The sequence below is a fragment of the Gouania willdenowi genome, chromosome 9 (genome assembly GCF_900634775.1).
Source record: "Gouania willdenowi chromosome 9, fGouWil2.1, whole genome shotgun sequence".
Lineage (NCBI taxonomy): Eukaryota > Metazoa > Chordata > Actinopteri > Blenniiformes > Gobiesocidae > Gouania > Gouania willdenowi.
In genome coordinates, this window is record NC_041052.1 from 33,843,366 (window position 1) to 33,866,735 (window position 23,370).

Below are 23,370 nucleotides of genomic sequence, written 5' to 3' on the forward strand. Positions count from 1 at the left end.
CCTGCGGTAAAGCAGAATCATGCCGCCCCATCCAGAGAGTATTTGGTGTAATGGGATCTGGGTCAGCAATATTTGACGATGAATAGGTTTGGAATTTAGTATTCCTTCAATCTCCACTAGCACCATTCTCAACACTTCTTCAGGGACAACTTCATCTTCCCAGAATGTCCATGCTTTGAGCAGGTCCTCAGGCAAGTCAGGGTCATCCCATTCTTGTTTTTTCATCCAAAGTTTCTGTACTCGGGTCTTGGCTCTCGTGATATACGGGCTGATATATCCCAATGGATCAAATTTACTGACGAGAACTTTATAGATGACTCTCATGGTGGGCTGCTCTTTGACTGAAGGAGCCAGCTTGTAACTTAAAGTACCTGAATGGCAAAGCCACATGAGTCCTAGAGCTAACTCTTGTGGGTCAAGACTGTTTTGGGTGAGCTAGAGTGCTGTTTGATCACTTCTGGGTGGCTAGTTGCCCATTGACATAGTTCAAATCCACCATCTGCAAGTAGACTCTGTAGCTTGTTGGCTAGTGACTTGGCCTGTTTGACTGAAGGTAGACTTTGCAGCCAGTTGTCTACATAGAAGCAGCGTTCAACTGCTGTTTGCACATCTTCATTAGGCTGACTGTTGTTTGTCACGTGATTTTGCAAAGCAAACGTTGTACAGCAGGGGCTTGAGACAGTTCCAAATGGCAGGACTAACCACTGGTACACTTCTGGAGGTTCAGTATTGTTGTTCCGCCAGAGAAACCTCAGATACTGGCTGGTCTTCAGGCAAGAGACGCACTTGGTGGAACATCTCTCTTACATCGGTACTGATGGCCACCACATTTTCTCTGAATTGCAACAAGACTCCAAGAAGAGTTGAGCTGAGCGTAGGGCCAGGGAGCAAATGATCGTTCAATGACAATCCTTTGTACTTGAATGAACAGTTAAATACTGTTTGATTCTTGGCATTGTGAGTTACCATGTGGTGGGAAATGTACCACCCTGGATTGGAGTCAGTTTCAGCAGGTGTGATCGTTTTGACATATCCTGACGTGAAAAGCTTATTGATTTTGTCTCTGTAGGCTGCAATCTTGCTTGTGTCATTTGCCAGCCTTTTCTCTGTACTGCGTAAATGGGGAAGTACAGCTTCTTTGGAAGGTTCTTTCTCCACAGCAAAGGTGTAGCATATCTTTGGACACCATCTACTTCAACCCTGACAGTTCTCTCCACTTATGTCTTAAGTGCTTTTGAGTCCTCCCTTGACCTTGTAACAGCTTTCTCACTTTGATACGGCAAAACTGTCCAGCTGCCACGTGAGTGAAGAGGTCAGCTTGAATCAGGTAAGTGGTGGTGAATAAGCATTGTGCAGAGGGGAGAGAATGCTTTACATACCTTGAGGGGCCTTGTAGAGTCCATCCCATAGCAGTCTTGACTGCAGCCGGACCATCTGGAGGCCCGTGTCGGACTGGCTCTGTTGGAAGGATGAGGTGAAGATGATCGGACCCTATTAGCAGGAGAGGCTGTGCATGATCAATGACAAATCCTTGAGGTGATGATATTTTATCTTGAGGGTGGCTACTGGGTAGGAGTAGCTTTCCAGTGCTAGCTCTTTAGCTGTAAAGGCCTGTTGTATTTGGTACTTGTGATTGGGACTGGTAGCAGAGGACACTGTGAATGACACAGATGGTACAGACGTCTTGTTGCACAGTGCGTAGGTGCAAATCTTCTGGACTCCGGCAGAGGCCTTAAGCCTAAGCTCCTTTGTAAAGTAAAATAGTACGCTCCAATCAGTCGTCAAGCACAGCATAAGTATCAACTGATGAATCTCCATTTCTCAGGAAAACTTGAATGACTTTGAGCAGAACTTTGTTGTTGGTTGTTGGTCTGTCCACATATAGCATTTCAACTGTATAGCTGACTGCAGGGGTGCTGTATGTGGAGGTGGTATTCTGACTTGCGTTTACCTCATGCAGCACCTCCAAGTGTTTTCCTTTGCATTTCTTGCATCTTGTCTTTAGAGTGCATTGTGATGACAAGTGTTCGTGTCCACATCTCCAGCATCTCTTATTTGAACGTATCCAGTTGTCCATCTGCTCCCTGGTGAGGATTTTGAAGTTTGTGCGCTGTTCAGGAAATGCTGAGTTGTGTTGCAGAAAGGGCAAAATTTAATTGGTTCCCTTACATTTTCCTTGGGTTCACTGTTAACCATTTTTCCTTTCTGTCTGTTTCTGCTCACTGCCATGGAGCACAAAGGTACTTCTAGTGCTTGCTCTTTCCTAGTAGTAGGGCGATCTCTGCTGGCGCTATTGCTGAACTGCAGGGTATCCTCTTGCACCCTGACTTCATACTCCAGCCAATCTGACAAGTGCACTAGAGTAGGAATGGGGGTTCTGAGAGGATTAACGTGGCAGAAGATTATCGAGTGCAACCTTGAGACGAGTGAACTCTCATGGATCTTCATTCATGAAATTGGGAATGGTTGGGTTGGCCCTCGATAGGTCTGTTCACAGCAGGATAGCGAATACATACGGTGACGTGAGCTGTATCTGGGGGATTCATATCTGCTGGCAGACCTATCATGTTGTTGATAGTAACTTGAATGTCTGTCATTAGGGTAAGCAGACAAGGGTCTCCTATGGTCACCTGACTGGTAGTCATAGTAGTCAGGAGAATAGTTACATCTGTTATTATGCTGTTGTGAGGACTCATGATGGCGTTGACTTGGGCTTGGAGACTCACCGCAGCGTGAGACAACTGTGACAACTGTACTTAAGCTCCCAATATATGATTACATATTTCCGACGAGCACTGTAATAGTTACACCAATTTTGAAATCGCTGCATTGGCTCCCTGTGTGTTTTAGGATCGATTTTTTTTTTTTTTTTTTATTGCTTTTTAAGTGTCTTAATGGTCTTGGGCCTTCTTATCTCACAGAACTGCTTTTACCCTATGAGCCTTCCTGGGTCCTCTGGCACTGGCCTTCTAGTAATTTCCAAAGTCAGGACACACACGCATGGTGAGGCATTGTTTCAGTTTTACGGCCCCTGTTTGTAGAACAGTTTGCCGGAGCACCTCAGGGCTTCTGAGAGTCTAAAGTTTTTAAGAGTACACTCAAGACACACTTGTTTAATTTAGCTTTTAGCTAATTATTATTTTTTATTGTTATTTTTAAACTTTATTTATTTTATTTTATTATTGTGTCCGTTTCATTCTAGTTTGTTAATTTTATCATGTATCACATCTTAGCGTATTTTTAATGTTGTTTTAGGACTACCATTTGTTTTATCTTTTCACTGTTTTTATTGTCCTTAATTATCTCTTTTATCATCCAGTGTTTCCTCCTGGAGCCCTCTGGATCTCCTGGTCGAGACGGCTCCTGTGATGGTGTCTTCTTATTGGAGCCTGCCATTGTCATCTTTGTATTGTTATTTTGATCCAGTGCGTCGTTTTGTGTATGTTTGACTGTTTTTCGGGGGGGGGGGGGGGGGGTTGTTCCTTTTTTATATATATATGTGAAGCACTTTGAGCTGCATTTTGTCTGAAAAGTGCCTTATAAATAACATTTATTATTATTACTTTTTATCTCATAATCATGACTTTTTATCTCACAATTCTGACTTTACTAACTCATAATTATGACTTTAATAACTCATAATTGTGACTTTCTATCTCGTAATTCTGACTTTGCTAACTCACAATTATGACATTCTAACTCATTATGACTTTCTATAACTCATAATTATTGACTTTTTATAACTCATAATAATGACTTTCAATGATGAAATGGGCTTTCATATTCATATTCACATTTCAATTTGAATAAAGAAGGGCACGCCAGCTCCTGAATGTAACCCACTACTAAAAACCACTGCTTTCTATGTTTGAAAATGAAGTCAAACAATATATGAAAACCATCAAACACTCCACTAATATAAAAGCCATTAAGACTTTTGATTTATGCGTTCTCTTCAATATTTTAATAAAAAGTTTTACTCTGAAGCTGTGTTTCTGTTTGTTTGTCCCCCTAGCAGTTATTATAATTGTTGCAGTATTTGTACTGGACTGTTTTATATTTTTGAATAAAGTTTTAAAAAAAAAAAAAAAAGAAGCTCTTGTACGGAACATGCGACTTTTGTCTGACGTCAGTTGGTCACGTGGTCTATTACATAGCGTCACCAGCGTAAAGCAGTGTCATGGTTGCTCACACATAACAGCACCGGCTCTGACACACACACACACACACACTGCCTTCATCTTCACTCCGTTCGGACCTCAGTGACACCCGGACCTTCAGCATCGCATCGACCGACCACCTCACCTGAAGAAGACCGTTTAACGGAGCGAAGCTAACGGTGGTTAGCAGCGCTAGGCTAGCAGGTGAACTTTCACCGCGGCTGTTTACGGACAGAGAAGTGTCGTCTGTCATCTTGAACCTAACCAGGAGGGACATCTGAACACCTGAGCGGACGGACACACACACACATCTACAGCCGTTCGCCATTGTGACTTCCGTGTGTCGGTTGAGGTCAGTGCAACAGAGTCCGCGGAGGATCGGCGACAGCATGCTGAGTCTGCCGTACTTCTGCCGGGGAGAGGTCATCCGAGGCTTCGGGAGGGGAAGTAAAGAGCTAGGAATCCCAACAGGTGAGCTGTTGTCGGCTTTAACTACCTGTGACCTTTGGTTCTAGTTTACTGACTATAGTTCACATACATGAGGCCACCTTAGTGGTTACATACTAACCAGCAGCGAGGACTACGACACTTTACGTAAGCCAGTGTTTTTCAACCTTGGGGTCGTGACCCCATATGGCTATAGGTGGTAAAAGTACTAGTTTTCAGTACTCAAGTAAAAGTATAGATACTACTAATTTGTAACTAATTACTTTTTCATAGTAACTTACAAAACACTTGTCATAGCCATAAAAGCAGTAATTGGCATAATTTATTTTGGTGTTTCGGTTGTTGGCCTTTGTTTCTTCATTTACTTTTTGTGGTTTTGGCCAAGAATGATCATTTCAGTGTTTGTCTACAATGAAGTCAGTTGTAGATCTCAGTTTCTGCCACTCCAAATGCAGAAATTCAATAAAACTCCACAATATTGCCCTGGCTCCTAGTTTTCCCATGCTTATCACATGATGGCAGTCTTTTATTTTATTTTATTTTTAAATCTCAAATTGAGAACAAAAAAATATTTCCAAAATCTTGCAATTTCACACACATGGAAATGCAACTAAGGCACATTAGTGTTGAACTTCTCCACCTATAATCTACAGCCCACTTGAGATGAAACTGGTTGGATTTTGGCCTCTGCACTAAAATGAGTTTGACACTCCTGTTCTATGTCCTCTTTATTCCAGATGTTTATTCTCAACCTAAGGGTCTCTACTTGTGTTGATGCACAGAAAAAGCATGTCACTGTTATTTATATTATTCCTTTTATGCAGCGGTTCCCAACCTTGTTCTTGTCATGACACAATTTTTATATCACAAATTTATGGCAGCCCCAGAGACTTTTTTTTCCTCTAAAATGTATTTTTATTTGTATTTGTTATAGTGTTAGAAATACAGAGTAATAAGGATTAGTGCACAAAGTAACAGCTCAGATATTTTTATACTGCGTTTTATTTGAACTAGATTTATATTTGAGAAAGTGAAAGTAAAGAATACAGGTGTTTGAGATTGTTTGTGGTGTTTAAATTTGAAAAAAAAAAATGATTAAAAGGTAAAACTAATTTTGAGCTTTCTGCCTCTTCCTGCACTGTATATCTATTTCTGTGATATAATGTATTGTTTTTTTTTAATTGTGTAAAATAGATAAACAAAGAAAAATTTAGGGAAAAAACTTAGGAATTTTTTAAACATAATTTTTTTAATTTTAAAATTAAAATAAAATTTAAAAACAATTCAAAATTTAAAAATATAATGTTAATCCGTTTCTTTTTAATTAAATTTTTATTATTTCTAGACATGTCAGGCGACCCCATTTTAGTAGCTCTAATGCTACTAATGCTACTATTCCCTGTTATCTCCAGCTAACTTCCCAGACTCGGTGGTGGACGTTCTGCCGGCAGACATCAGCACAGGGATCTACTACGGTTGGGCCTGCGTCGGTAATGGCGACGTTTACAAAATGGTGATGAGCATCGGCTGGAACCCGTACTACAAAAATACAAAGAAATCAATGGTAAGCACAAGAAAATGAAGTGAACACTCTGTAAATCAGTAGGTTTGATATTTTCAAAGGTCTTTTCAAATTATTGGCATCCAGCCAATGTGGTTTGGTCACAAGTTTAAATAGTCTGTCACAGTTTTTGCTGTGAATCATATTTCACAGTGGCAACATGATGAAAAGATGTGTTTATTGAACATGTGATGACCACATATTTCAGGGTTTCCTACTGAAAAGCTAATGGAATTTACTCTGAGGCTATAAGGTTATTTATCAATCCTCATGCACCCGGAGAAAAACATCTTAATTATAAATAGAAGCTTTTTTTGTTCATTATGACCAGTTTTGATCGTTTATTGCATTCAATTGTAGCAAAATAAGATGTACTGAAAAATAATAATATAATAACAATAAAAGGCAGGAAATTTAGATTTGAAAATAAATAAATGGTGCCTTATTAAAGTGATCATGTGACAGTTTAAAAACATCTTTTTCCATCCTTTTTTTTAAACTTTATTTTATTTTAATTTAAAGTCTTTTATTTTTGGATACTGTTTGAGCTGCACATCCAAACTGTTCTACAGCCTCATCCCACAGACTGTAAAACAAGGAAGAGTTTCTGTGTTTCGAAGTGTTTTAGTTTTGGATAAAGATTTCACGAAGGCCGTTTTATTAATCACTGGCAGCAGAATATCAACATTTTGAGGAACTTTTGACTTTTACTTCAATAATGCTGAAATGTGAGATTAAATTCTATAGTGTTGCTAAACCACGTTCAGGACGTTGTCCCTTTACAAAGTGTGTAAACAGCCCGTGAGCTCCGTGAGTGTTAGCGGAGTTTACTTTCTGCCGTCATGTTTTTATCCTTAAAGATCTAATGTCTTCAGATCGCACACCCTTAGCTGTAACGCAGTTTTCTGTATTTCCCCAGACTTATACACACTAATTTAGAGGAGGTGAGAGAGAACGTAGAGTCATTTATGGTTAAGATGTTTAAATTAAAAAGCAAACTGTGATGATCAACATTTGTTGCCTGAAATCCCAGCACATTGTTGCAACATCCTTATGAAAATGTATTTCCAGTCAACTCAGTCCAGTCACTTAAAAATGTAATTTTCATTTGTCATCCTTATTTAAATCAATTAATGAGGTTTTTCAAAGCTACTGTGTATTTAAGTTACACAAGCCTCTTGACCACCAATATTAGTTATATTTTCCGTATTGTAAGTAGGTCTTTAAATGCCATTGAGCCAAAAATGAAACCGATCCGAGCAAAACAGCTGAGGTTTGCTGAGTTACTGTAGAAATGGCGAAATCCCAATACTAGGACTTGCAATATATCGAGATTTATATATCGACGATATATTGAAGTAAAAACACAAAACCATGGAAAAACAGACGAAGAACAGCCCATGGAAGTACCTCACAAAGGATGACGGGCTTAGGGCGAGAGTCAGGGCACAAACCAACGTGCCATTTGCTGTGAACAGGTGGATATGGTAAATGGTAAATGGACTTGATTTTATATAGCGCTTTATCACCACACTGAAGCAATCTCAAAGCGCTTTACATATCAGCTCATTCACCCAATCACTCTCACATTCACACACCAGTGGGACAGGACTGCCATGCAAGGCACTAGTCGACCACTGGGAGCAACTTAGGGTTCAGTGTCTTGCCCAAGGACACTTCGACACATAGTCAGGTACTGGGATCGAACCCCCAACCTCTCGATCAGAAGACGACCCACTACCACCTGAGCCACGGTCGCCCATTAGGCGATGTTTTGGATATGAAGTTTTGGAAGATGTGATTTAAAATGTGAAAGTTACAGGCCAAAATGCGTTTGCACCCATTATAGCGCCACCTCGTGGTGCACTTTTTGGTATGGGTGATCTCTGTGCTCTTCTATATGTACCCTATAAATTTCACAGCCCTCAACATAATACTTCAGCTGAAATAAAGGTTTGTTTATTCATATGTTATGTTGTAATAAGCCACACCTACGTTGACCAATCGCAATTAACGTTGAGATCCGGCCCCAGGAGCGTCCCATGATCATACCCACCAAATTTGGTAAAGATCGGTTGTGCCATTTAAGAGATATAAATTTCCCATATTTGCAGCGCCTCCTAGTGGCGTAAATTATTAAAATTTTGCTCATACTCTAACAGTCATATGCCAACCAAGGATCTCAGATTTAGTGTTGTTAGCATTTATTTTGACAGAGATATGCAACAGTTTTGCATTTTTACAGCTAGCTAGAAAACTTTACTCAGTAATTATTCCTGCATATTTTGAGCCAACAAAATACTTTTATCAACTTTAAATCAGGTCCAACTGAAGACTCCACGTGCCAAGTTTCATGCTGATTGGACAAAACCCCAAAGGAGTAATTTGAAAATGTTGGTTTTTGATGTGTAGTGACATAGAAAGATCAATATGTTGTGGGAGTGGGCGTGATCTGTGTCAGAAGATGTGACTCTATACAGGGAACTAGTGGATATGAAGTTTTTGAAGATGTGAATTAAATTGTGAAAGTTAGAGGCCAAAATGTGTTTGCAATTATAGCGCCACTTAGTGGTGCAATTTTTGGTATGGGTGGTCTGTGTGGTCTTCTATATCTACTCTGTAAATTTTGCAGCCCTCAATATAATAATTCAGCTGAAATAAATGTTTGTTTATTTATATGTTATGATGTAATAAACCACGGCCACTTTGACCAAGCGCAAATAAATTTGAGATATGGCCTCAGGAGGGACCCAAGATCATACCCTCCAAATATGGTAAAAATTGGTCTGGCCATTTAAGAGATATAAATATTCCATATTTGCAGCGCCCCCAAGTGACCTACATTGTCCAAATTTGCCACGTACCCCCACAGTCATGCCAACCAAGGATTTCAGATTTGGTGGTGTAAGCATTTATTTTGACCGAGATACGTACCAGTTTGCGTTTTCATAGCTAGCTAGAAAATTTTACTTATTAATAATTTGCGCATATTTTGCCCAAACATGATTATTGGCTGAACTTTAGATCAAGTCCAACTGAAGACTCTACGTGCCATGTTTCAGGCTGATTGGACAAAATCCCAAGGAGTAGTTTGAAAAAGTATGTTTTACAGTTTTTGCGATTTTGCTCATATAAAAGTTTAGGCAGAAATGGGCGTGGCCTAGCCCAGGTGATTCAGTGCTATTCAAAGAATCTGCCAAAACGCGTTGATTGTTGTTATAGCGCCACCTGCTGGCGGTTATATGTGCATTTTTGTGTCCAAGGTTCCCTGGGGGTTTTGGACCCACCCTCCAAAGGGCACCGCCCTCCCTTGCACGGTTTAGCCTGCAGCACCACTTTTACCAACGGAACTATAAAATGTAACAATAATAATAATAATAATCGGAACGATTACAATAGGGTTTTAATTATTTTTGCTATTAATATCACGATCACCATCATTGCCGTCACCACTACCACCCCGCTAGCCCAGCAGGCCCCCCCCCCATTTAGATAGAAAATTATAATATTACCTATATAGATATATTTTTATTTTATAGCTTATTTTGTATTAAAACACTCGTTTTCTGAGTCATTGCTTTCACTTCTTCTCAGAACATCATAATAAAGCTCAGTTAGATGGATTACTGAGTGTGTTCTAACCTAGACCTTCATCTAAACAAGCCACACTACAGCACTCACTCACACATGCTGTCCCTTAAAGGAGAAAAAGCCTAAAGTGGATCATATTGTGCAGCTATTTGTTAATAAATGTGCCTGTGTGGCATTTTGCTTACTGTATTTGAATTAAAAATATTGACAATCATATTGTATTTCACCATTTTGAGAAAAATATTGAGATGTGAGTTTTGGTCCATATCGTCCAGCCCAAGATCACACTTTGCCCCCACAGATTTGTATTTTTAAATATATAGTTTAGATGATTTAATATAAAACCTCATGAGTAAGGTAAATGTTGTCTTTCTCACGTCTAAACTCAGCGTATGTTCCCATTGCTGCTGTGGTTTCCACCTGAAGGCTGACCTTGGTTTAATCTCAGTGGAAGCTTGAGAATGGAGCTCGTTCTCAGACCAAATAACACATTGAGAGTGTTCATTCCCACAGGAGAGAAACACTTTTTAGTTTTCTCCATGTTGCTCGCATATCCGTCCTAGAATGGTTCATACTAGGAGCTGATTAGAATCTGTGAGTTCATGGTACTAACTGTGAGGTGTTCATTTCTTTTTTACCACTTGATTTTTTTGTTCCATAATCCTCAGAATTTTTTAAGAAGTTCAAAATGACCGTCTTACTGTGTCCAACGTCAGCAGCAATGGTGATTTGCGAGAGGTGTTGCTTGTGCAGCTCAACCATCAGACCACGTTAAGTGATGTTGCTAGGTACGCGTCCTGCGTTCCTGAAGCATAAAAATCTCAAAGGACGCAGTAAATCCACTATCCATGCGTCCCAGGGACGCACCTCATTTTTCCCATGAAAAACGACACATTGTGAACGACAACTTCTGTTTAAAATCACAGTAACTAGCAAAAGAAACGGAGCCGTCAGCGGACCCCTTTACGCATTAACTTAGCGCACACATGATCCCCTTGTGTACATGCTAGTTTAGCCGCTACAACAACAACTAGCAAGTTCACGTGGATTTCATTTCAAAATGTTTCCAGGGACCGCTTGTTAAGTGCACCCCCCTCCCCCCTGAAAGCTCCATCCATTTTCCGTGTCGCGCCGCGGGGCTCCGTGAGAACGTGATCAGCTTAAATCATCTTCACCTGCTCAGTGTTTGAACTGTTATGTCTGTCTAACTAAGAATAACTCAGTCTTTGTTGTTAGTTCTTTTTATTCCAGCCTTTTGTCCGTGTCTTGTAGGTACTTACTTACAGTCAGCAAGATACCTCAAGTACAACAGTTTCAGTGGGAACTTCCGGTTTATAAAACAAAAGTCCGTTGGAGCAACGTTATTAGATTGTTACATTCTAACAACTTCTCATCAGAGCTACAGAAAATGGTATAATTTAAATTAGGTTAATTTAAACTAAGTTGATCAAAACTTAATCATTAAACCTGCTCAGATTCAGTAAATCATTGATCCCTGAGAGGAAATTGGGTGACATTAATGCTGTTCTCATACGTCTTTATATGACATGTAAATAATTAAAAAGGAGCAGTCAGAATAATCCATGTCACTACAACTTATATTTACCTTTTAATTGTATCTCTCTTAATTTTTGACATTAATTTTTGTTTAATTATTTTTTTTATTTATTAGTATTTATTTTGTTTTCTCACAAGATTTAAAAACAAATCTTTTCTTTAAAAAAATGATAAATATTTCTTAAAAAACGGAATTAAAAAAATTTAAGTGGAAAACACAGAATTTGGGAAAGAATAAAACGACATTTGAAAAAAAAATAAAAATGGCCGACCAGATAGCAGACGTGGAGAAAAAACATCCCGACTCTTTGCTTATCATTCTCAGGGATTTTAACAGAGCAAATCTAACCCACGAACTCCCTAAATACAGACAGCATATAAAGTGCCCCACCAGGGGTGCTAACACACTGGACCACTGCTACACTGCAATAAAGGATTCATATCACTCTGTTCCCCGTGCAGCTTTGGGGCTCTCTGATCACTGTCTGATTCACCTCATCCCGACCTACAGGCAGAAGTTTAAATCTGCTAAACCTGTTGTAAGGACTGAACTGACTGACACTGTGACATCTTACATCAGCTTCTGTGAGAACATGTGTGTGCAAACTAAGACTTTCTGCACATACAACAACAACAAACCCTGGTTCACACCTCAACTTAGGATGCTGCGTCAGGCTAAGGAGGAAGCCTACACGAGTGGGGACTGGGACCTGTTTAAGCATCCACAAAGCTAATTTTTGCTTTTGTACCATTCACTGTAGAAAATATGAACAATTTTCTGACCTTACCTTTGCAGGTCATTTTTACTGAAAAAAAGTTTCTTTATTGTCTCTAGCGCTGTCATCCTGCCTGTAGTGTTATCCCGCCCACTAGCTAGAGAACATAGCAGCAGCGGTCATGTGATATTATTTCACTAATTTACTGTGAACTTACGTATAGCATTTAGCATAGCGTGGTTACATCCAAAGGCAGTGTAGAGAGCTGCCTTTGGATGTAAATGTTTGTCATCTTGGGGAATTGACTGCGCATGCGCAAACACATAAACACATGCTATGGGAACAGAGGCAGAGCAGCAACGTGCCTTTGAGAAGGGGTGTGGCCTCCTCCTGCCTTACAGCGGTTAGGAAATAGCGATGTTTAGCGATTTGGGCTATGAAAAGCAAAAAATACTGACACTTTCAAACTTATTGGTGCTGTAGGCTATCGGAAATTGAAAAATAAATTTATTGTTATATTATAATTAAAACAATTAATCAAAATATCAATTTTGAGATTTTGGGATGTTTCCAGGTTTTAGTATCACCCGTTGTTTACAATAAATTGTTTACTCCTATTTTTTTCTTTTTGCATTTTAAAGCTCTAATTAAAACCTTAAGATCCAACAGTGCAAAATGTGAGTTGTTGGTATTTTCCATCTGGTTTTAAAATGTTTATCAGGAGTGTATTCAAGAGTATGCAATGTTTTCTTGCTTGTAGGAAACTCATGTGATTCACACGTTCAAAGAGGACTTTTATGGAGAAGTTCTCAGCGTGGTCATGGTGGGCTACATTCGGCCAGAGAGAAGCTATGACTCACTCGGTACGACTTTATCTACGCGTTTACAAATCTAACACCCTGAGGCTTTATCTCACGCATTCTGTGTTTTTATTTCCTGACAGAAGCCCTCATTGCAGCCATTAACAGTGACATCAACGAGGCCAAGATGAAGCTTGAGCTTCCGGAACATTTGAAGCTGAGAGACGACAACTTCTTCAAAAGCACTAGTAGCTCGTCTTCAGCGTCACTGTCACCCACCGCGTCTGCATCACAGACTATTATGAACGGCCACTGACTGATGGATGGGACTGAGCTGCTAGCTAAACACACGGGCTAGTAGAAAACTTGCTGTTGCTATGCCAACGCATGGACGTAATCATAAGCACCAATCATCCTGTGTCGAGTATGTTTATTGTTAAAAATTTTAAGTTTGATGTTGGTTTTTTTGCAAAATGAACGTTTACGTGTTTATATTCACAGCTGATCGCCTTCTTGGTGTTTTACTGGACCTACAGAAAGTCTGATTAAAAGAAGCCTCTAGAAAACACTTATAACAATAAGATTATATTTGAAAATAAAGCAATTGATACTGTAAAATGAGTAATTACATTGAAACTCTAAAGGTGCGTTCACACTGACCGCAACTCTGGCGTCTAAATTACATCCAAAATCAATGTGAAAGTTGCGACGTCAAGCGACTTTCCTTCAAGTAACGCGACGCACGCAATTTCAGAGACTCAGGTCATGCATTTGAGTCGCTTCAAGTTGAAAAACTTTTTAAGTGACTTCGGGTAACGCTGTGTCGCAACATCTAATCGGCAACAACTTTCTCCTCAACTCACTCACCTGGTTGTCACGTCACTGGAGTAGATAAAGTGACGAAGCGAGCAAAAAGCTCGACTATGTTCAAGCGACTCATCACGGCCAATTTAAAGGTCCAGTATTATGCTTTTTGTTAGCCATCTCCATTTGTTCTAAGATCCCCAACAACAAAGTATTTGAGTTTTTTTTTCACCAAACTCATCTGTTTTTTGGAAGTTTTAGCCCTCTGTCACTCTCAGTACGCTCCTAAAAACAGGCCTTTTTTGGGTCTTTGTTGGGCATGAGTGGGTGTAAACACACACTGCTCAGCACTTCTTTAGTGTGTTTCTCACAGCAGCAGTAAATCATTAACAGTCTACTTTCTCCTCCTCTGACCACAGAACTAGTGCATTTAAGACGATAGTCCATTGTTTTGTCCAACTGCTGCGTCGCATTGGCTCACAAACACGTCAAATCATCCCCTAAAGGTGATACGAGGTGGTATAACGGCTACTAAAAATGGAACTGATTGTAACCGCTTGGTCGGCTGTCTCAAACACTCACATGAGCTGCTACGTCCCTTTCCTCAACTCTTATGACCACAGGAAGAGTCCATTTCAGACTATAGTCCACTGTTTTGTGTCTCTGCTGCATCGCATTTGGTCACAAACACCTCAGATCTTCCCATAAAGGCAATGCTAGGTGGTATTACGGCTACTAAAAATGAAACTGTTGAGTGCTCTTCGGTTTATCTATATACTGGATTATCTGTATAAAGATATTAACTTTGATATCTTCCTGCCTTCACCATGTTTGATTTACCTGTGAGCTTGTCCGAAAGGGAGGAGCTCACATTCTTATGTAGGGTAGGAGGAGCTAGGATTGTCAGCAGGAGGAGTTTTTGCATTATGATGTCACTAAGCGAGAAAAATCCAACTGACCCGTTTGGAGCTGACTTTTTACAAAATGTGGAATAACCAGGGAGGGATAAAGCAGAATTTTTTAACTTTGGCCCTCTGAATGAGGCTAAAGGGATGGATACCACTGTAGCAAAACCATTATAAAGTGATTTTTTCATAATACCGCCCCTTAAAGCAACTATAGTCACTGACGCCGGGTTCGGTGTGAACGTCCCACATTTTAATGCAGGGGTGTCAAATTCATTTTAGTTCAGGGGCCAAATACGTACCAGTTTGATCAAAAGTGAGTTTTTTGGCTGGAAAATTATCAATTTCTACATACATTTTCTCAAGTTTGCACTTCCAGTTATAAATTAGACAAAGTATGGAAAGCATTTATTTTTTATCTTTTTTTTATATAGAATTTGGGGAGATTTTGTGGAATAATTTAAGAAAAATAGCAGGATTTTTGGAAAATTTATAGTTCTTTCAACAAAAATTTACAACTGAATTATGTGGTAATTTTCACAATAATTCATGTTTTCTCTGTCATTTTCACTTTCTCCTGCGTGCCGAATCGGATGCTCTGAAAGCCCGGATTTGGCCAATGGGCCTTGAATTTGACACGTGCTTTAATGGTTAAAGTGGTTTGGGCATTATTATCTGTGTCAAAAACATAGTATATTATGCAACACTGAGATTATTGTATATTAGCTGAGATTAAGATTCCTTCTGTTTTTAGTTTTTTTTTTTCTCATTCAGTCACAAACATTGATTTCACTGCCTTGATGTTGATAAATAATTTTAATTCCTGCACTACTGGAAAAATTGTATATTTGAAGATTTTTTTTCAGGATACTTGATCAAATTTGCCCAGGTAGATGTACTGTATATGTGTTATCCTTTTTATTTTTTATTATTGTCCAGTTGTTAGTTCAGTAGAAGTTAGAAAATTATCTGAGAAGAACTACAACAGGAAAAGCTTAATTTAATGGAGGTGGTAGAAAAGAATGAGGTGTGCCTTATTTAAATAGGCTTTAAAAATGGCCAAAAATAATGTGTAGGTATCGATTTTGATCCTGACAAATGATCTTTATAAATCCATATCTGAAAATCAAATCTATAATGAGAAAACATTTTGTGATGTGCAACTATCTAAAACCCCTCTGAATTTGTATCAAAGAAGAAAGAAATGCAGATTAGATGTATTTAAGCCTGAATGTATTTCTAAATATATCACATAATTGTGAATTGTAGTTGTTGGCTGAGTTTTATGCTTATAATTCAGTGTGTACTTATTGATTCTTATCATGTCTTTAGTTTTCCATCCAGGGATTCATTATCAAACGTGTTTCAGATCTATGAGACTTTTCAACTGCTGCAACAGAGCCTGAGGCAGAAAAACCTCACAGAGATAATGGAGTTCACACAGGGACCATGGTTACTTTCTGCATGTAGATTCCTTTTTTTCATTATTTTATTTCCTTTCCTTAAATAAACCATACAATCAAAACTCCCACATTCTCTGTCATGTTTTAATTGTGCCAAAGTAAACGGTTACGAGTTAAGACATGTACCCCTTTTTATAACAATACAGCATGGATGAAAACTTGTACCTGTTAATAGCTAATAATTGAGCAGGGTACAGTACACATACTGACAATGGGGCTCTTTTTGGCCCCATTTTCCCCCTTTAGTAAATCTGTTCATAATTTAATGAAATATCCTTGTTCATGAACTTCTAGGTGTATCTGCTGCACCCCCTGAATCAAACTCTTTCTTCTTTTTGGCAATGTATCGGCTCACTAAATTTAATTTTAGTCTGTTTAGAACTTTCTGAGATATCCGGTAGCGCTTTATAATACAGCCCATGTTTTACCGTCCTTCCTGTAACTTGGGGTGTCTTAGTATGTCATTATTGGGACTTCCAGGTCAACTCTCTGACACGTACCATGACATTTTAGGGCAGGGGTCACCAACACGGTTCCCGCGGGCACCAGGTAGCCCTCATGGACCATGTGATGGGCCCTCAGTAGCTCTGATCACCAATGAGCTCCATCTAAAATCTGATTTACTTTCCAGGATTCAAACTGCCATAGATAAATACAGATGAGAGATGTAGTTAGTTCTTAGTAGAGTAAATACTGCTGCACATGATAACATTTTAGTATCAAATTACCATCTTAGAATATTTATTTTCACTGAAACATTGTGACAATGTGTTGCAGATCTGGTGTATAGTCAGTGGTACAGTATGTCATATATACAGTATGATGTATATAACAATTTTTTGTTGTTTTAAAAGTGTTCTGTTAGTAGCTAGTAAAATAGGAATATGATAACTATAGTATTGCTATCTATATTTTTTTGAAATGTAATGAAGATGAAACAATTGCATAAATTAAGGGAAATAACGTGTTGTATGTTTTCCTGTATTACTGCTCATATTCACGTCTTAGAACAGACATAGACCACATGTCTATTTTTGTGTGGCCCCCAACATACTGTAAATGAACAAAATGACAAAAATACATTAAAAATTACTACAAATGGCTCCAAAAATATACAAAATAACAGAAAAAAAATATGAAATGAGAAAAACAAAACAAAAATAAAACATATTAAATGAGGGGGGGAAAAATAAAAATAAATAACCAAAAACACACTGACACAAAACAACAGAAATACAGACAAAAAGCATTGTTCTTTCATGTATTAATGCTCAGATTGATCATTATTCTAAATGCTTACATCATTGTTGATAATGTGGCCCTTTAGATCAGACTATTACATCATTTCTGTGACCCCGCTGTAATAAAAGTTGCACATTCCTGTGCTAGTCCATATTTAATGGGATCAGAACATTGAATTTTATTGGGCTTTTTGTCATTGTCATTACCTTTGGCCCTGCCCTTGTGCAAAGATTCTGTTCTCATGTCTCAGACAACACAAGCTCACTGTGACATAAAAACACTTTAGCAAAAGTTAAACATCTAAAAAAAAGTTTGGATTAAATTGGTTCCTGCACAGACACAACAAAAGAGCTTCAGCTGGAAGTGCAGCTCTACAGACTGGAAGGCTGCTTTATCTTAGTATTTACTGTAAATATTTGATATAGTTACTTTGTGTTTATATAGATGAGCTGCTTGAGGATATAAAGACTAGCATCACTGCCTCACAGGAAGCTTTTCTATATGTGAGACTGTGTTTTTAACCACAGTGGAAATGTGTGTTTGTCTCTTTGTGCATAAGAGGGAATTACAATTGTAATTGCATAATTGGTAATTAATTATAACTACGACGTAATTGTAAGTGAAAAATACGCTGCTGTTGTAATCATAATTTTGTTCCGAAAAATAAATTATTCCTGATTCTGATGAGGGGCATTGTAATATTGATAAAAACTGTCAATTATTATTGCTCTTTTTCTTTATTGAATTATTCTGTATTATAATGTATTGCACTATTTTTGTTGTAAAGTATCCTTGGATTGCCTAAAAGGTGCTTTAAAAAAAAAAAAAAAAAAAAAAATATGTATATATATATATATATATATATATATATATATATATATATATATATATATATTAATTATAATGTAATTAAACACAAAACTGTGAAACCATGAGTTTTATGACTTACACACATGTAGTTAACAATTATTAAAATATACCTTATTTATATAGCCTTTTTTTTTTTTCTAAAGTAAACATGATATGAAATACAGCAGGTGCTGGTCATAGAATTAGAATATCATGAAAAAGTTGATTTATTTCAGTAATTCCATTCAAAAAGTGAAACTTGTATAATGTATACATTCATTTCACACAGATTTACATATTTCTTTTAATGTTGATGATTATAACTGACAACTAATGAAAACCCCAAATTGAGTATCTCAGAATAATAAAATATTGTGGAGAGGTTCAATATTGAAGACACCTGATGCCCTGCAAAGGCCTTTCAATGGTCTCCAGTCTAGTTCTGTAGGCTACACAATCATGGGGAAGACTGCTGACCTGACAGTTGTCCAAAAGACGACTATTGACACCTTGCACAAGGAGGGCGAGACACAAAAGGTCATGGCTAAAGAGGATGGCTGTTCACAGAGCTCTGTGTCCAAGCACATTAATAGAGAGGTGAAGGGAAGGAAAAGATGTGGTAGAAAAAAAGTGTACAACCAATAGTGATAACCACGTCCTGGAGAGGATTGTGAAACAAAACCCATTAAAAAATGTGGGGGAGATTCACAAAGAGTGGACTGTAGCTGGAGTCAGTGCTTCAAGAACCACCACACACAGACGTATGCAAGACATGGGTTTCAGCTGTCGCATTCCTTGTGTCAAGCCACCCTTGAACAAGAGACAGTGTCAGAAGCGTCTCTCCTGGGCTAAAGACAAAAAGGACTGGACTGCTGCTGAGCGGTCCAAAGTTATGTTCTCTGATGAAAGTACATTTTCCATGTCCTTTGGAAATCAATGTCCCAGAGTCTGAAGGAAGAGAGGAGATGCACAGAATCCATGTTGCTTGAGGTCGAGTGTAAAGTGTCCACAGTCACTGATGGTTTGGGGTGTCATGTCATGTGTTTCCTTAGGTCCAAGGTCAACGCAGCTGTCTACCAGGAAGTTTTAGAGCACTTCATGCTTCCTGCTGCTGACCAACTTTATGGAGATGCAGATTTCATTTTCCAACAGGACTTGGCACCTGCACACAGTGCCAAAGCTACCAGTACCTGTTTAAGGGTATCCCTTTTCTTGATTGGTCAGCAAACTGGCCTGACCTTAATCCCATAGAAAATCTATGGTATTGTGAAGAGGAAGATGTGAGACGCCAGACCCAACAATGCAGAAGAGCTGAAGGCCACAATCAGAGCATCCTGGGCTCTCATAACACCTGAGCAGTGCCACAGACTGATCAACTCCATGCCACGCCGCATTGCTGCAGTAATTCAGGCGAAAGGAGCCCCAACTAAGTATTGAGTGCTGTACATTCTCATACTTTTCATGTTCATACTTTTCAGTTTGCTAACATTTCTAGAAATCTTTTTTTTTTTTTTGTATTGGTAAGTAATATTCTAATTTTCTGAGTTACTGAATTTGGGATTTTCATTAGTTGTCAGTTATAATCATCAAAATTATACGAAATAAACATTTGAAATATGTCTGTCTATGTGTAATGAATGGATATAATATACAAGTTTCACTTTTTGAATGGGATTACTGAATTAAATAAACTTTTTCATGATATTCTAATTTTATGAACAGCACCTGCTGTATTTCTTATCATGTTTACTTTAAAAAAAAAAATTAAAAAAAACAGGTAAGGTTATAGTAAAGCAAAAAAAAAAGTAAGGCATAAAAAAAGGTGAAAAAAATTTAGACACCTTGAAATAGAGGTAAAGCCATAGTAAGGCACAAAAACGGGCGAAAAACTTTCAAATGCGAAAAAACAAAAGTAAGGCTAAAATAAGGCATAAAAACGGGTGAAAAAATTCAAAATGCCAAAAAACGGAGGTAAGCCTATATTAAGACATAAAAACTGGCGAAAAAAAATTAAAACGCCAAAAAATGCAAGTAAGGCAAAATGCAGGTAAGGCAAAATGCAGGTAAGGCTTTATAGTAAGGCATAAAAACGAGATAAAAAAAACTTATAACACCAAAAAACGGAGGTAAGGCTATAGTAACGCATAAAAATAGTGAAAAAAAAATCAAATGCCAAAAAACACAGGTAAGGTTATAGTAAGGCATAAAAACAGGTGAAAAAATTTAAAACGCCAAAAAACGCAGGTAAAGGCTTTATAGTAAGGCATAAAAACGGACGAAAAAACTTATAACACCAAAAAATGGAGGTAAGGCTATAGTTTTATCCCGTTTTTATGCCTTACTATCAAGCCTTACCTGCGTTTTTTGGCGTTTTAATTTTTTTTTGACAGTTTTTATGTCTTAATATAGCCTTACCTCCATTTTTTGGAGTTTGAAATCTTTTCACCTGTTTTTATGCCTTACGATAGCCTTACCTCCGCTTTTTTGTCATTTTAAATTTTTTTGCCTGTTTTTATGCCTTACCTCCGTTTTTTGGCCTTTTAATTTTTTTCACCCATTTGTATGCCTTACTATAGCCTTACCTCCAATTTTTGGCGTTTTAAATTTTTTCACTCGTTTTTATGCCTTACCTCCATTTCGAGGCGTTTAAAAAAAAATTGCCTGTTTTTATGCCTCAAACGTCAATAAACACAGGTAATACAGTGAGGCATAAAAACGGGCAAAACTATTACTAATATTACAGCCAGGACAATCTGATACCAATATTGATTTGATTTGATTATAGCGTGAATCATTGATTAGGTTTACACATATTTGATGATTTGCTGCTGAAAACTCTTTATACAATTATAAACTCTTCAGATTCTACAGCCATTATTCACTCTAAAACATTAAACATCTGTTATAGCAAATCAAATATAATATATAAAGTCTAGATAATTGTTTCGTTCAGTGTCAACACTTGAGAGAAAAAAAAAGCTCTTGTTTTGGAAGAATCAGAGATGGGGAATAAAGACAACTTCAGCTGGGATACTTTAATATCTATGTCCCAAAATCCGACCACAACTTTAATGAGTAAAGACATTCTTAAAATGTTTGAACGGTACATTTTTGTTATTAATACATTTATTCTCGAGCTGCCCTTACAAAGAGCAGATTTACATCTGATTTCAAGAGATTTTTATCATTCTTTTTTAAACAAAAACTATTAAAACTACTTAAAAACGAAAAATTTGTAAACATATCATCAGCACAAATACAATCAATGAAACTGAATCATTCCACTTAAAACTCAAATATCAGTTATTTCTCTACTTCTTAGTTTCATTTGTAAGAGTAAATTTCATCATCATACTCCATCTCCATCTCATCGTCGTCCAGCAGTCCGTACTTGAACTTCCGATACACCGTTCCATCTTGTCCCATGTAAACAATGTCATTATCCTCATCATCGCCTTCATCGTTACCCTCACATCCGATGATTCTGTCGCTGTACTCCCCAAATGGAGAGGTGTCAGGCTGCGGTGCGAGGCCCCCGTTGGGCTCCAGTTTCTGGTAGGTTCCACTGGTATTTTTGGGCTTGAAGGGGCGGGCTTTTGATCGGGCGTTGAGGAAGAAGAAGATGCCGACGCCCACCGAGAGTATGAGCAGGACACAGGCAGTAATGAAGAGTTTGGCCGAGCCTTGACTCTCCGAATCAAGTCTGAATCCAGACTTTATCACAAAGTTGACGTCCAGGATGCATTCCACTGTGAAGAATAAAAGTGAGTCAAATTAAACAGCGTATGCAATATAACTGATTTGCTTTTTTACAAGTAGGTCTATACCAGCGATTCTCAACCTTGGGGTTGCCAGATGCCTTCAAGACACTAATAATATTTTTTTGAACAATTAAAGCCAATTTTTGCTTATTTTTACGATTGTTCTGCAACTACACCACACTTGCCATATTTAACCCATATTTATCACATTTTCTTGCCATATTTTTGCTAATTTTAATACATTTTTGCGATAATTACTCCCATTTTTGACACTGCTCCATCAAATTTCAATGCCCTTTCTTCACATTTTTGTTCCAGTCTCAAGTCATTGTCAGCTCTGATAAACCCTTTCCACCACTTTTCCACCTAATTCTGTGTTTTTTTGTTGTTATATTTTATGTTCTGAGTCATATTTGGGTATTTCTGTGTTATTTTGTTTATTTTACTGGGGGTTTTTTTGTACTTGGTTGTTTTTAGAGTAATTTTGTGGTTTATTTGTTGTCATTTTGTGTATTTTTTAATGTAATTTTCCACATTTATTGTCCATGTGTGAACTAGTGTGTGTCTTGGTGTACCTATGGACTTCTTGCAGTCACAGCACTCTCTGGGTGTTGGATCATCAGCGTGGCGTGTCTCGTCTCCACAGCAGGTTAAACAGCGGCCGTCGTCGTACAGGATGAGACTGGCAGGACACACGGTGCAGTTCCACATGCTGGGACCTCTGCAGTCCACACACGACGGGTCACACGCTGTGCAGTCGGGCTCCTCACCGCTGCTCTCAGGCTTCTGCAACAGAGGAACATGTTGGGGGTCAGTTTCTCACAATCATCTCTTTTTAGATTTTAATCAACTATCACCAATGTATTGTTTAAATGTTAAAAGTAAAAAGTCATCATTTAGTTACATTGGCATACATACTTTTATGATTAGGTATTGTGTTTTGTAGAATACAAGTAGCCTATTGATCAGACTTGGGCCCTCTGACTCATTTTGCGAGTTCCCAGAGGTAAAGGCCCAAGATGACTCAAAACATTAGCGCAAAATCACAAAAAACACAAAAAAATACACAAATGGACAACAACCATGCACTAAATGACACCAAAACTGAATAAAATGACAATAAAATATACAAAATGACAACAAAAAATGCAGCAAATTACTTAAACACACAAGACGACGACACAAAAGAGCAAATACACATAGAATGATTCCAAAAACATACAAAAACGACAACACATATACACAAAATGATAACAAAAAAACAACAAAACTCTTTGTTCTTTCCTGTATTAATGCTCATATTGGTCATTATTTTAAATGAATGAATCTAAAAATTGCTATTTTAGAAGAGTAGAATATGTTCAGAAAAAATAAATCTAAAGTTATTATTTATATATTTAGAATATTTTGTTGTAATTAGCGCAGTATAACTAAAGTTGATCTGAATTGATATTTTTGTATCAGTTGTACAGTATATATACACGTGTTTTCTGTATATAAATGAGTCATCGTCA

The 23,370-nt window shown here is 37.9% G+C and overlaps 2 protein-coding genes across 2 annotated transcripts in view; one reads left to right on the forward strand and one right to left on the reverse strand.

Annotated features, from left to right (window-relative positions):
- Positions 1 to 4,147: 4,147 nt before the first annotated feature.
- rfk (riboflavin kinase) lies at positions 4,148 to 15,024 on the forward strand. The gene is made up of 4 exons (XM_028456391.1): positions 4,148 to 4,631; positions 6,020 to 6,171; positions 12,793 to 12,895; positions 12,976 to 15,024. Exons 1-4 carry the CDS (start codon positions 4,550 to 4,552, stop codon positions 13,146 to 13,148), a joined length of 510 nt encoding a protein of 169 aa, XP_028312192.1. The 5' UTR covers positions 4,148 to 4,549; the 3' UTR covers positions 13,149 to 15,024.
- Positions 15,025 to 21,115: 6,091 nt separating this feature from the next.
- Positions 21,116 to 23,370, reverse strand: part of pcsk5b (proprotein convertase subtilisin/kexin type 5b) — a 162,241-nt gene continuing 159,986 nt past the window's right edge. Inside the window, exons 36-37 of the mRNA XM_028456388.1 lie at positions 22,432 to 22,642; positions 21,116 to 21,844 (exon numbers count right to left, since the gene is read on the reverse strand). Of these exons, the coding sequence (XP_028312189.1) occupies positions 21,420 to 21,844; positions 22,432 to 22,642 (636 nt within the window). The 3' untranslated portion in view covers positions 21,116 to 21,419. The remainder of the gene's footprint in view (positions 21,845 to 22,431; positions 22,643 to 23,370) is intronic.